Consider the following 14,883-nt stretch of genomic DNA (forward strand, 5'->3'; position numbering starts at 1 on the left):
AGAGCAAACAGGCAGCATGTAGGAACACGACAAGCCGCTCTGCAGACTGATGTTGACAACTAGATCTAGAACAGCTAGACTTTCTGGCTAATTGCATTTCCATTAGCGTGCTTTAGCTGTGCTACATCACCTTTTCAGGAGATATTTTGCCTTTGCTGTGCCTAGAACTGAGTGATTCGCAGAAAAATCTGATATCGCAATGTTTTTGACCAAATACCTTGACATTGATATTGATATGATATTGTTGGGTTGACAGTTGCTTGCAATGCTTTGTAAGATCTCTGTTGAAAACAATTTATCCCTTGCTATGTTTCAAACAATCCATGAATTCATACAACTATTTTCATTGGCTTATCCTGGGCCAGGTTGCGGGACCAGCAGGTTAAGCAAGGTATTCCAGACGTCCCTCTCCCCAGAAATATTTTCCAACTCCTCCTGGGGAATCCAGAGGTCAGAGGAGATACATAATGCTTCTCAGCGTGTTCTGGGTCTACCCCAGGGTCTCCTACAAGCTGGACATGCCCACCAAACCAACCAAACCAATTTGAATTCAGACCAACTTCTTTTCAGTGAAAATTTGTATGAGTGAGTAAGTCTACAACCTGTACAATCAGTATCATGAAATTGGCATCATCTTTTAGGTTGCCAAAGCAGTGCAGAAACTTAAAAGATGTTTTGTGGACCTATTAGCTAAACCTCTGCAATTGAGGGCTAAATTGTTGCGCAATCAAAGTGAGTCTGAATCTCCATTTGGACATTTTTTGCAAGAAATTTGGAGAAACTCTCCACATTTCTGTTTGATACATTGCAAGAGTGAAACTGACTTCATTACAGCTCTGACAGAGTGAAGCAAGAGGTGTAGAGGCTTAGCTGGCCACCAAGGTCAGATGTTGATATCTGAATGAACACAGGTTATGACGTTGGGTGACCAAAGTTCAATGCTAGCACATCTAATGCCAAGGTGTGCTCAGAGTACTGATGGTGTTTGGTGTTAGTTTTTAAATTGTTTTAATTTGTTGGTTTTTAGTTGTGTTGTTTTGTAACCAAAATCCTACATCTGCAAAACGTGTCAACGTCATCTTGACGTAGAATAACAACATTTAGTTGTAATGTATGGAAAACAAAACACAATATCTGCAAATGTATCATATGTATCATAATGTTAATGTGCATGCAAGGTTAAATTCTTAGGTCATTATACATTTAAAATATTGTCAACCAAATTTTCATTCCAACAAAAATTTAATGTCTGTCCGAGGTGAGAGTCCAACGTCTTTCTGACAAATTGACGTGGCGTTATGTGGGATGAGTGATGGTTTTATCTGTGTGATCAATAATAAGGGCAGAAACATACGCAGGAGTGTAAAAAAACTCACAGTGACTTCTACGTTATGCAAGAGCTAATGTTTGCACACTGGTTTTGGAAGAAAAAGAAAGTAAATGAATCTGCAGGTGAAGTTATTTGTCAGTAAGGCTCAGGTGTTTACTGTGCAAAGCTTTAACATGTCATAATGGCAAGACAAACAATTCCCGGCAGTTCTCTGGAAATACAGTTAGAACTGCATTACTTGAACAGCAGGTCAGCTGCTAAATCATGTTAAATGGAGATCTGGCTCAACCAACTCACCACTGCTGATATGAACTTGGGACTGGCACGTCAGGAAGCAGCGGTCCCCTCCCTCCTGCTTACTGCAGTTCAAGGTCGGTTTAGAGGGGGGTTTAGCAGGTGGGAAACCCTCAGCCTCTAGATTGAAATCACAACAAAACTCCAAGGTAAAAAAAGAAGAGTTTTGATTGCACGGAGGAGGAGGCACAGGAAGTCCAACATCCTCGTTGCATTTTGGATGTTTAACTCAAGCACAAGAAAACCAAGTGACAGAGAATTAAAGAGAAAAAGAGAACAGAAATCAAAGTATCTCCTGTTTTTTGACCCCAAAGTTTTTGTCAAAAATTTGGGATGTCACACAATGTCAAACAGCACTCAACAGATGCGCCTCTCACACAGGAAGAGGCAGTGGCTTACCGATGCAGTCCTTTTTGTTCCAGTGTAGCTTATAGCCAGGATGGCAAAAGCATTCATATCCACCCATGGTGTTCTCGCAACCCTGCTCACAACCGCCATTGTTCACACTGCACTCATTTATATCTGAGAGGAGAAGGTAAAATCATTATTATAATTACAGGGTCCATTTTCCCAACACATTTGTTACTGGCGTGTTACGCTCAAGTTGTTCTGTGTCTCCGCTCGACGCAGACTCACCTCCGCAGTGGGCCAGCCCATACATGGTGTAGCCTTTGTTGCACAGACATTGAAAACCACCGGGGGAGTTCACACACGTGTGATCACATGTCCGCTCAAAAAAACACTCATCTATATCTGTAATCAGAATCATGCAAGTGACATAATAGCAGGGCAGTCAGTTGCAATCTTCATCAGGAGGGATTTCCCACACACAGACACACATTTGATCCAGAATTTTCCCACTCAGTGAAATGTGGCGACTACAGTTCACTACATCAGGTGAAATGAATTTGGCTTTTGATAGTAATTACAAGTGAAAAAGATGGCAGTGTTTCATTGAGATGCCTTGAACTGAATTTGGGAGCATGAGGTCAGCATTGCTGGAGACAGTGACAGACTCTTAAACTGACTGACACAGGGTCCCCACGCATTTTTATAGACAGAACTTTTCCATGACTTTTCAAGGACCCATAATTAAAAAAAAATTCTTGCCATACTTGCCTGGCATTTTTCAAACACATCAGATTCAAACTCTATTCAAAAATGATTTCCGATAGCTGGCACACACAAAACGTCAAACATAGACGCATATGAGAGCTACATGACGACAACTTTGGAAGGTAAATTTGCCATTATATTGAATTATGTGGAAGGCTATCCACGAAAGATTACCGTAACAATTGCATTACACATAAGTTGCAAGACTTTTTTCAAAACTGTTAAGATTTTTCCAGGCCTGGAAAATGTAATTGTGAAATTACATGACTTTTCAAGGGTAACAGTAAAAAAATGTTTAATCCCAGAGAGATGGTAAACTTATTAAAACAGTAAAACAGATCTATATACTCAACATTTTAAACTACGATAAACAAATTAAATCCTGATTTTTTTTCCTACTTACAATTATGTGACTATTCCTTAACCCTTTGAAACCTGGGAAAATTGGCTTGATTTCTTTCAAAAACATGGGATGAAGGCAGTAAGCAACTTAAGAACAAATCACCCCAAAATTAGCAGGAAATTAGTCAAAAGTACAACTGAAAATTATCTGAACATTAACAAAAAATAAAGTAAAAGAAAAAAGTAAATAACCTGTGGAAAAGTGCTTAAAAATTACAATTAGCCTGTAAAATAATTTTAATTATAAATTTCTAGAATGTATTATGTAGTTTTCTCAACATTTTTTTTTCCACTGCTTTTTAAAAATAAATTTCTAAATTTACTAATTTCTTGCAATTTGCGGGATATTTCTTGCCAACTCACTTCTCGTGTTTTTCGTAATAAAATTAATCCAATTTGCTCAAGGTTTAAAGGTTTAAATACCTGTGAAAGGCGTCTGGACATAGCACAAGAAAAGTGATGTCAATTCAGGTTTCAAGGGGTTAACTTATGGGGTCATAAAATAACAATTTAAACATTTTAGACTTGAAATAATCGGACTGGAAAAGAAGCTATGGATGTGACCAATATTTGCTAGTGTTGTGATATCCCCACCCCGTCTTCTCTCATTGATAAGTCTGATTTATCCCAATCTTTTTCAACTGCCCAGATTTCAACTGAAGCAATTCAGGAGCTGTTTATACCTTGACACGAGCGTTCATCCGTCAACAGCTTGAAGCCTTTTCTGCAGTTGCACTCAAAGCTGCCGATGGTGTTCCTGCAGAAGTGATCACAGCCACCGTTGTGAAGCTCACACTCGTCGATATCTGTGGGGAAGCAGGAGATATTCATGACATGACTTCATTAACAAATCCACTCAGTTAAATGAGTGTTTCAATGGGCCGCTCCTCTCTGTGGAGGTTTTTTTTTTGTGGACTGGCAGTCTGACCTTTGCATGTTTTTCCATCCGGCTGCAGCGTGAAGCCGACCGGGCAGCTGCAGCGAACGCCTGTGGATGTGTCCTTACAGGTGCAGTCGCACCCCCCATTGTTCACTGCACAGGTTTCTGAAATTACAACACACAACGTGCATGTGAATGACCTTGTGAAAAATGTTACATTATTGCTCAATGTCAGATATTAGATCCCTGGTAAAACAGAACATTCATTTTCTGAACATTGTGCCCTTAAATACCTGGATTACAAAGTCAATGTCATATCACAAATGTGCTGCTTCTTCTATAAGAGGCCATTAAAATAAATTCATATGCAGTGTTTAATACGGTTTTTACTACAGTTTTTTTTTTTTGTAATAGAAATGCTGATGGAAACAGACAAACGAGACTTTAATGCTTGGTTTGGATGGTGCCCTGTTGTATGTTGGATGTGGAGTACATACATTGTGTACATGTTAAAGGGGAACACTGCCAAATTAAGAGGTGGCCAAGGAAAGTTCAATTAATATTTGTGAACATGAGATACTCTCAAAAGACAGTAGTAATACTACATTCACATGCTCCTTGGATGGTCCCATTTCCCCAGTTAGGAGGTCATTCTTTCGACTTTGGTGTGTTCGTGAGGTTTTGGTCATAATGTGCCGACAAAACTGACACTACAAGAAGATGTGATGTATTTCACTGCTAAGAGCATTTAAACAACACGTTGATGACAGTTTAAAACTTTTTATTACAAATTTATTTTTTTCTAGACGTCTTGCTGCACCAGATATCTTTGACTAACCCATGAATGAACGGTGAGACTCAAACTTATGATGTCATCAAGTGTAAAGTCTGGAGTTGCTCCATAGACAATTGTTGGGAGTTTGAGTTTGTTTTCTTTTTTTGTCCAAATGAGCCTTTATTTGTCCATTTTTTTCTACTGAAGCATCTCAGTATTGAAACCAAAAATCATATACCTATATACTGTCTATACTGTGTGCTCTCAGTGTCATCTCAAACATCTAATTTGGCATGGCATTAATGATATTACCAATCTTAGTTTTAGCACTCACATTTTTGGATTTGGGAGGATTAGTCATGTTTACTAATATTTTTAGACTGCCTTAGACCACAGGAAAAACATTTATTCATTTTGAAAATGGGCTTAGCTCCCCTTTAACACCTGCACATATCCTAAAAACATATATCATTTATAACACAGAACAAGGACAGGACAAGAGCTCACATGCCATCCATGTACTTGGTAAAGTGCCAAAGTTAAATGTTTTACATCAAGTGACCCAGAATCACACAAATGATAAATACTAACTATACAGGAAAAGATTCACACGCTGCCCTTCTCGAATGGAAGCAAAATGTGAAATGTACCACACTGTCACAAATGCATATTTTTCAGGGGGGAAACTGGGGGCGAGAAAGCGAGCGCATAGTCATTTCACAGTTTGCTCAAAAGACTGAGGAATGCATCGGTTTACTAGACATTAGTCCTCTCTCCTGTTTAACACCCACGAGTGGTTCCCAGCAGCTCAACACGCCATCACGTAAAACACAGATTCGAGCTGTTTGCCTCTGAATGACAGAATGTAATTATTACCCATTAACAGTCTTCGTTTGACCCGTTTGTCCACCTCGGTGAAGGATGTTGCGTTGTGGTCTGTGGACTCTGTGGTGGCTTCATCTCGCTCTGTGACACACAATAAAAACATTCATTTATAAAGTAAGAACCAGTAATTCATGACATATCTAAAATAACACACACATCATGACTTTTCCACCGACTTCAGCTGCGGGTGTTTGTGTCAGTAACCAGTTGCATGTTTACACTTGAGATATTCAGCTTGCAGCGGCTTGGTGTGTGTCAGATAACACAGCAGATCAGTAAAGTGAATCTGAACACAACATCACAGTGATACGCCTGGACCTCACACACACTGCTGCTGGAGGGAGAGAGATTTCCCAATATCTGACGGCTGATCCTTATCCCTTTAAACCATTGTGTGAAAAAAATGCCCACACTGCCTAACAGGAGAACTGACAGAGAGAAATGTTTCCAGTTACTGTGTTTTCATTCATTCATCAAGATAGCCCACATTGCAAAAAAAAAAAAAAGTTCAACATATATGCTGCTTCTGGTATGTGTATACCTTGAGCTGAAGTTGTGTCATATTCTGAACAGAAATTATTCGTATTATTAGGAGAAAAATAATTGTTATTATTATTGGAAAGTTGTGGTTAATGATATTCTTTTTGAAACATGAGTGCCATAAATGACACTAAAAAATACTCCAACAGCCAGTTTTAACATGAAGTTTTCCTGTTTTGTTTCGCCTTAAAATACTGTTTCACTGCTGGAAAGATGGTCTTTTCATTAAACTGTCTGTGCAGTAGAAAGAAACAACTACGTTTGAAAATGGTGGTACATGACCAGAGAAAACAGAGACAAAGGGGCCGTGGTGGTTGACGTAATGAGTAATTTTAAACAGTACACTAAAAATATGTTTCTGAAAATATTTTAGGTAAAAATAGGCAACACCGTTATAGAATCTTGGCTTATATTTTAACAGTGCTACTTATTTAACAGTTCGAGCCTGTTTTTTACAATATTAGAAACAGTATGGAGCCCACTTTCTCAAATTCTTCACAAATTCTTGTGTCACAACCACACAGTGCAATAAAATGCGTGTCTGAAGACATTTTAGGTAAGAAATAGGCAATACAGTCACAAAGTCTTGGTTGTTATTTGATTAGCACTGCCTAGTTTAACAGTTTGATCAGTCGAACTTTGAGAGAGAGGGAGGGCGCTCTCTCTCTTGATCAACTCTTATTCTCTAAAAACCATACAGCTAGAAAAATTTGGAGCTGAGGACTAGCAGGGAAATCAAGCACTGGTAAGATGGAGTGAAGTTTACAATTGTTCATTTACACATACCACCCACTTTATGATGATAAAATGCTGGTTGACAATCGACAAAGTAGCCCTTTAAGTAGTTTAAAGTTTTTTAAATCATCTTATTCCACGCTATCAGAAAGCACAATGTACGTACATCATCAGCTTGGTCCAGCTCTTCAGTTGACAAAAAACTTTACTCACGGTCCACTTCCACAGCTTTCAACCACATCTCACAGTTTTGTTCAGAAATGTATCCACTGAGGAAAATCGTGAGATGTGGAAAAAGCTAGAAAGTGGAATTAAGTCACAAAAAAAAACAAACTACCATGGTCAAGGATGACCGTTCATCCTAGACTCCATGTTGTTTTTTTAAGCTGCACCATAACATCAAGTTGAACTGGATGTCTTGCATCATTTTGCATACATTTTCTCTAAATTATGCCTCACATATTTGGTATCTTTGAAAACGTTTGGATCTTTGTAGAATTTGACATAATGTTGAGTGAGTTAAAACAATGTTTGGCTGCAGAGCGTAATGACTGAGCTGCTGGCTCAGTTGGATTAAAAGGCAATATTTGGCTACAGAGGATTAAGATATGTTTTGTAAAGGGGAGTTTTAAAAATGGACGTCAGAATCAGAGGTGGGACCAAGTCACTGTATTGCAAATTATTACTCAAGTCTTTGCACTTAAGTCTCAAGTCCTAAACTTTGAGTTTTAAGCCCCAAACAAGTCATGATACGCCCCTCACCAACTTAAATGTCATTTTAACAACAGAGTAATAACATTAGCTAAGTGTTAGCCTTAACTTAATGTTCTTTGTATAAGTTTGATACAAACACCGCAGAAAGCTGGGAGTTGTTGCGCTCCCATCTGTTATTTTCGACATGCACATTTTGCATACGACAATTTGTTTTTTGTTGACCACCATGTATTTTTTGTGCGTAAATAAAAATATCTATGGTATAATTTTTACTACTTGGTGCTCAGTAGCGTAATATTAACTTTATATTGTTCTCTCCTGCAATTTGATTGGATAGTCAAACTGGTTCAAACTAGGGATGGACGATATTGGATTTTTTTGCTGATATATATAGCAACTCATTTGGCAGATAACCATTATAAATGTATTAGCTTTTTTGCCCATCTAATTTTAGTGATCATCAAGCCTCTTTTGTAGTGGAATTAAATTCATATTATACATACTCTTATCATGATGGCCCACCAGCAGATGGAGGCATAAAAGACATTGCTATTCAATGTATGTAATATTTATTCATTGTGCAAAATATTTACTACTAATGGTTGATGTTTGTACATGTTCACTTTCTAATTTTAAAAAAATAACTTTTTGAATGACATACTTTTTAATCTTTGGGCTTGAAGGAAGGTATCAAGTATTTTCAAGTCAAAAGGCTCATGTCCAAGTGAAGTCAAGAGTCATCTGTGTTTAAGTCAAGTTGCAAGTAGAGTTAAGTCTAAAGTCATCAAATATGTGACTAGCTTCTGATTCAAGTCCAAGTCCTGTGACTCAAGTCCACTCTATGCTGGGAATATGAAAGATGACGGAAAGTTACAAAAAAATGTGCCTCACATAGTTTCACATCCCCTGTGTTGAACAACAACTGAGTCGATAATCAGTGCTCTTACCTACACACGACCTCTTGTCGGGTTGCAGGGTGTACCTGACATGACACCTGCATATGGGGCCGTTCTCCGTGTCCTCACAGGTGTGCTGGCAGCCTCCGTTACCATGGTTACAAGTTACTGCAAGGTCAACCACAAGTCACATTAACATTTGGAGCTAACTGTAGGCGTGCAGTGTGAGGTCAGCTTCATGCTTTCAAGCACGTACAGATGCAGCCTCTCTGGTTCCTGGCCAGCTCGAACCCTGGACGACACTCACAGGCCACACCTCCTTTGGGTGTCTCTTTGCAGATGTGGGCGCAGCCGTGTTCCTTATTCATACAGTTGAGGCCCTCTGGGATAGAAAGAGGGAGAGGGGTACACAATGAAACTCTCCTACAGTGACTGACCGGCTACACACAAAGGCACACACACTGAGAGATTAGTCTGGCATCCTCAAAGACACTGATTGTTCTCACGCCTTTACACAACCCAAAAACATCACTGCGTTATTTTTAGCACTTTTAAAAAGTCAGTAAACAGAGGAAAAGTTTCTCAGAAGTTCATTTCCTGACAACAAAGCAGTGCAAACAACAAACTCAATAATGCTGCAAGCTAAAAAATGAGATGAAGCACCATTTATATCGACGGGTCACAGCTGAGAGGACAGATCCACAGGATTTAAAAGGGTTGTCAAGACCCAATGAAGTGGAAAGTACTTGCATTTAAGTTGACTTCAGTCAAGAAGACAAAACAAAGGCACTTCAGACTAATCTGTGACATAGACCACATAGACCCAAGTGTTGCAGTTATTAACTTATTTTGTTCTGCGGGACACAGAGATCCTTTTTCCCACAGCATGTTGCTGCTGCAGATAAAAGCTCAGTGACGGGAGCCAGCTTGAACCTGTCAGCCCTCATTGTGCCGTCAATCTTAGATTTCTATGCAAATATTGGAGAATCTGCAACATGATTCTCTGTCTTTTTTCACAGCTTAGAACAATTAGCAGATACAAGCATCCACAAATACAAACATAATTCAAACTCAAAACATCTTTTGTGACTAAACTAGACACTGTTTACAATTTCATTTCCTGCAAAAATCCTAATCAGCATTTAAAGGTCCCATATTATGCTTATGTTCAGGTTCACACTTTTGTTTGGGGTTTCTACTGGAACATGTTTCCAAGCTTTAATGTTCAAGATAACATATTGTTTTCTTCATACTATCTGCCTAAATATAACCTCTGTCTGAAACGCTCTGTTTTAGGGTCTGTTTCTTTAAGACCCCCTTCTGAAAAAGCCGAGTCTGCTCTGATTGGTCAGTGTTTCCGGGTCTTCCACATCTGCGCTCTAGGTGTCTCTGCACCATCATTGCAGCCATGGAAATGACTGGAGCAGCACTTTTTATCTTTATAGATTGATCTATCTTTTCATTGGAATTGCATTGTTAGGCAACAGCTTGAGTCCATGTTTACTTCCTGTCAGCTGATGTCATCCTCATAGACTAAATCACCATGACATCACCCCAACAACAAAAGTCACTTCTAGGCTCAAAACTGGCTACTGTTTTGAATTGCGAGGTATGCAAATTCAGCAAACTTGTTTATTTCTGTTGTCATTTTCAATCGTAACTGTAACATATAAAGATATAGAGTGAAGCATGGTGATCCGACCAGTCTGATGTTTCTAATGTGCTTATTTTATGAGCTGTTTTGCTTTGCTAACATCTTTGATAAACCAAATCAGTCTTGTAGAAGGGGCTGCAGCAAAACATATTTTAGCCACCTAAAAATGATCTGTATCCGTTTATGTGTACACTAAATTTGAATATTTGCTCCGCTTAACCTATACACCACAAAACATTCCAACAGGAAATACAACAGGACCATTTAGAGTGTTTAAGTTCCAAGTTAAAACAGTTTTTATAGACCAAATCCCTTCTTTTTTAATTTACAATAACTTGCGGGTAGAAAACTGCCATGTCACATACCTATAATCAAACAGCGCTGAGCAAACTCTGCCTTAATTGATTAGTTTTTAGGCACCTAAAAAGACCCACCCAAAAAAAATCAACATGAGGTTAAGTCTATGCTATATTTAGAATATTTTTGCCACTTAACTTTGCCATCAGACAGCCTTTTCCTCAATGGGGATTGGGGAGTGGGGAATGGGGATTTAAAGCCATTTAAAGCCAAACCTCAAAATAATCAGACTCCACTGACAAAAAGTTATTTTACTTCACAGAATGGCACAAGAGCTGGTCTACTGCTGCCTCAATTAGCTATTGTGTAAGGTAAAGCAGTAAAAAATATAAAAATTCAGTGTATGCTTAAACTAATACTGATTTTTCAGGTGTCTAAAATATGTTTTTTCTACGGCTCCGTCCACAGCATTACCCTTAAATACCTTCAGTTATTCTGCATTGTATTTGAGGAGCAGAACATCTGCGTAATCAAGCTAACAGATGCAGGCTGTTTACAGAATATGTGTGCATGCTGTACACTCACCCACAGAGCGGTGGATGCATGTGTGCTGGTTGTCACTGAGGAAGAAGCCCTCTTTGCAGCGGCACTCGTAGCTGCCCATGGTGTTGACACAAGTGTGTTGGCACCCACCATTGTTGAACTTGCATTCATCCACATCTAGCGGACAGTGGATTGATTGCATTACTTCACAGTGTTTACAAAACTCACTGAAAGTACTTGATATATTCACAAATCAGTTTTCACAATAGAGCTTTTAAATAATATAAATCAAATGAGACTGTTTGTGTTAAGCTTTTTCCAAATCAAATTACAGACATAAACATTTATAAATCTGCATGACGAAAACCAGAACTGTTTGTATTAAGCTATATTTTAAAAAGTTTCCCAAACATGTTTCAAGAAAAGCAGTGTGAGCGAATGTGTGAGAAACTTCACATACAGCCCACACAAACATGAACTCTTCACCATCTGAGCTGATGATTCAGGCACTCTGTCTATCACAAAAGGTTATTTACTTTGCGATTTAAAGCTGATCTTACCTAGACAGTTATGTCCATCATGAGCCAAATTGAATCCGTCATGACAAGTGCAGCGGTAATTGCCTGGGATATTGTTGCACTCATGTACACAGCCACCATTGTACTCCAGGTCGCATTCATCAATGTCTGAGAAGTAAATGCCACATAAATTAGTGGTGCTTCTGATCAAAAAGTTCAAATATTTTAGTCTTTTAACAGTAAGTACTTTAATGTAAAAAGGCAATGCATATTGTCTGTGTTAAATAAATAGCCTACAAAAAGAATCAAGTGGTAGATATCACATGCTCCTATAGGAATACATTTAAGCATACTATGATTTTTCAGTTACAAACATGCATTACAGACTATCCAAATGTCAGCCTGCAACAAAATGTGAGCCCAAATATCCACACTCTGTGATCACACTTTTTTTAACCATACAAAAGTCAAACTGCTCAACAAAAATCAGACACATTACCTTCGCAGTGTTTTCCATCTCCTTTAAAGCCTGCTTTACACGTGCACTTGTATGAGCCTTGGGTAGTCTGACAAATAGCATCAATGTGACAGCCATCACTTCCCTCTGCACATGGATCTGCTGAAATCCATATAGGTCTTATAGGTCATGATTACCCAACACATTCCTACTTAAAACTTTAGTCAAATAAATCAAACAGTAAAACATTAACCACACATGCCCTTTAAATTTTGGGTGTTTTTTGGCGGGGGGAGTACCAAAGAGAAAGAAAAGTGTGCTTTAACACTTCAAACTTAAATTTCCCTAATAATAATTGAAAGCAATTTGGAAAAAAAAGAAAAAAGGAAACCCAATGAGGACTAACCTTAAAGTTAACATACAAGACAAAACTTGTTTTACAAAACGTACACGAGGGAGCAGTGAGCACATAAATTCTCTTTTTATATAGCTACACATTAAGAAACTAAAAGAAAATTTAAAAGTCACCACCGGGGAAACAACAAGAGCGCACTCCTGAAAGCGTGCGTAAAGTAGCACTCAACAAACACAACACACACACATGCACACACACACACACACTCACTACAGTCCCACCTCGAATCTCTGGAAGTGCTGCGCTTTGGCGACTATTTAACAAGAGCAAAAACAAACAAAAGTCCCTTGCTGCCCAAATAGCTCCCATGGTGATATGATCCAAGTTTAGAGGTCTTCTCAAAAGGACGCGTACGCACTGAAGTCGTGACCGAGCGTCCGCCTCATTTTCATTCTAGCCTGTCAATCTGCTTCACAAGGGGCTTTTGAAAAGAGAAAGGAGTGAGTAAGTGTGTGTGTGTGTGTGTGTGTGTGTGTGTGTGTGAGAGAGAGAGAGAGAGAGAGAGAATGAGAGCGTGCGTGCGCGTACATGTAAAAGTAAAAAAAAAGAAAAAAAAACCGCTTTTGAAGCAGAGCTGCAAATCAATTTAGTCAAATAGCCTGTGGAAAACAGGAAGCTTGGAGACTTTGGGTAAAAACGTTACAACGTTTGTGCAACGAATAGGCTTTTATTTTGAAAGCAATAACCGGAAAACACTCGGTAAACCTGACGCATTTGAGTTCCTTTAAAGTCTCGACTCTTGTAAACATGGCTTCTGGCGTCTGTTTTAAAGTCGACCGTGTCAAACTTTTGTTTTATAAAGACCCAATACACACAACACAGTGGCATAATATAAGCGGCGTTGGTTAGCTAACTTAGCTACCGACTAGCTAACTAGGTATCCCTGGAAGTGCACCGTTAGCCTAACAACACGGTTGCTAGGCAACACACGTTAAAAACCGAGAGACCCTCAGTTTTATGATTAATTTGTCAGCCAAACAGCTAATGTTAAACACGGGTGAAGACTATCGCTAGCTCTTATTCAAGTCGTGTTTTGCAACCGTTTCAGGTAAATCCTTCATTTTTTCTACAAACCTACAATATTAAAAAAAAATCAGAAAGCAAAGAAAAATACTGAAGTCCACCTTCACAGACTGTCGCAACACACGTTTTCAGCAGGGCTGTCCTACCTGAGACCGCCCGAGACCAGTCTGTGAATTTCGGTAGCCGGAAGCCCAGCCACAATCAATAACAGGTTTGACACGCAGCCTAATTAGGGGCTGTTCTTTATTTATCGGAGAAAGGGGTGGCGTTTTTTTAAGCTGCAAATATTGCAGTAATATGGATTGCAAAAATTGAAGATGAAATCACAGAGTTGGAAAAAAAATGGGTGTTTTACTCTTGTGTATGCTGGTTAAATAGTGCAAACTTTTTTTTGACAAATTTTAAATGAGACGTAGAATAAATTGATTTTGATAATCTGGAACCATTTTAAGCTTGGATTTGTTTTTCTTTCTTTCTTTCTTTTCTGGAAAGTATTTGCCCTTCACAATGTATTCAAGGACCATCTGTAATGTAATCATCAGTAAAATGAATGCAAAAAACAACCATTTAAATTTGTATGTTCCTCCCCAAAGTCATTATCAATAATGTGAAGAAAGTATGTTTGCAGCAGCAATATAACTGACAAGGCGCCTACAGGTACCAGACACTTTAATTTAACAAGTTTGAAGACCTTCTCAAGATTATTTTTAACCAGAGACTAATTTGAGGTAAGTATATAATAAAAAAAAAAATCAGTATCAGGTTCAGTGGTAGGTTTAAAGATTTGAAAAATCAGACATGTGGGCATTCACATAGAAGAACTTAATTCATTTTGAAAAAATTAAATAGATGTATAAATTAGGTATTTGTGGCAATTAAAACCTCAATAAAAATCTGAAAATGTAATTACTTTTTAGGTCTAATATCTATATAATTGAAATATAGAATTTAAGATTTTTTAAGGACCTGCAGACCCCCTGAATAAAGTTCGTCGTGGAGTCCTAGATCCCGATGGGTCACACAATTTGCTATCACACCTGTAAACAACTGAAATAGTGACACACAGATAAAACTCCTCCTCACTGTGTTCACTCTTCATTGCCTCATTGAGTAGAAACTGTCGTCTGTTTAGCTCTTGTGCATCACCTACTGGCGAACATAAAAATCACAGGCACACTGTTTTCCTTTCGTTTTTTTTTATTACAATACAGATCTACTTTATGGTACAGTATACAAAAAAAAGTATTTTAGAGAAAACTACATTGCAAGATCAAAAGAAGTGCACAGACGTTCTGAAAGGCTCTACACCAGTTATCAAAATGTCAGTTACAAAAAAAAAGTTTTTGCAATAAATAAATATAAATTACACAAGAATCATAATGACAAGGTCAGGTAATTCATTAAGGCAC

At 38.3% G+C, this 14,883-nt stretch overlaps 1 protein-coding gene across 5 annotated transcripts in view; it reads right to left on the reverse strand.

The window, feature by feature from the left end:
* The window catches only part of scube2 (signal peptide, CUB domain, EGF-like 2), a 29,631-nt gene extending 16,728 nt beyond the window's left edge, over positions 1-12,903 (reverse strand). For 2 of the 5 annotated variants that reach the window (XM_042485795.2, XM_042485786.2), the window contains exons 1-11: positions 12,673-12,900; positions 12,079-12,198; positions 11,622-11,747; positions 11,104-11,238; positions 8,824-8,949; positions 8,619-8,735; positions 5,674-5,763; positions 4,071-4,187; positions 3,826-3,948; positions 2,261-2,377; positions 2,024-2,146 (exon numbers count right to left, since the gene is read on the reverse strand). In XM_042485795.2, the coding sequence (XP_042341729.1) occupies positions 2,024-2,146; positions 2,261-2,377; positions 3,826-3,948; positions 4,071-4,187; positions 5,674-5,763; positions 8,619-8,735; positions 8,824-8,949; positions 11,104-11,238; positions 11,622-11,747; positions 12,079-12,198; positions 12,673-12,760 (1,282 nt within the window). In that variant the 5' untranslated portion in view covers positions 12,761-12,900. Of the gene's footprint in view, positions 1-1,627; positions 1,745-2,023; positions 2,147-2,260; positions 2,378-3,825; positions 3,949-4,070; positions 4,188-5,673; positions 5,764-8,618; positions 8,736-8,823; positions 8,950-11,103; positions 11,239-11,621; positions 11,748-12,078; positions 12,199-12,672 lie in introns of all 5 variants that reach the window. The other 3 variants (XM_042485769.2, XM_042485760.2, XM_042485752.2) reach the window with 3 other exon arrangements.
* Between the last annotated feature and the right edge of the window lie 1,980 nt (positions 12,904-14,883).

Source organism: Plectropomus leopardus, chromosome 1 (genome assembly GCF_026936395.1).
Source record: "Plectropomus leopardus strain MGB_pleo_1.0 chromosome 1, ASM2693639v1, whole genome shotgun sequence".
In the NCBI taxonomy this organism is placed as follows: domain Eukaryota; kingdom Metazoa; phylum Chordata; class Actinopteri; order Perciformes; family Serranidae; genus Plectropomus; species Plectropomus leopardus.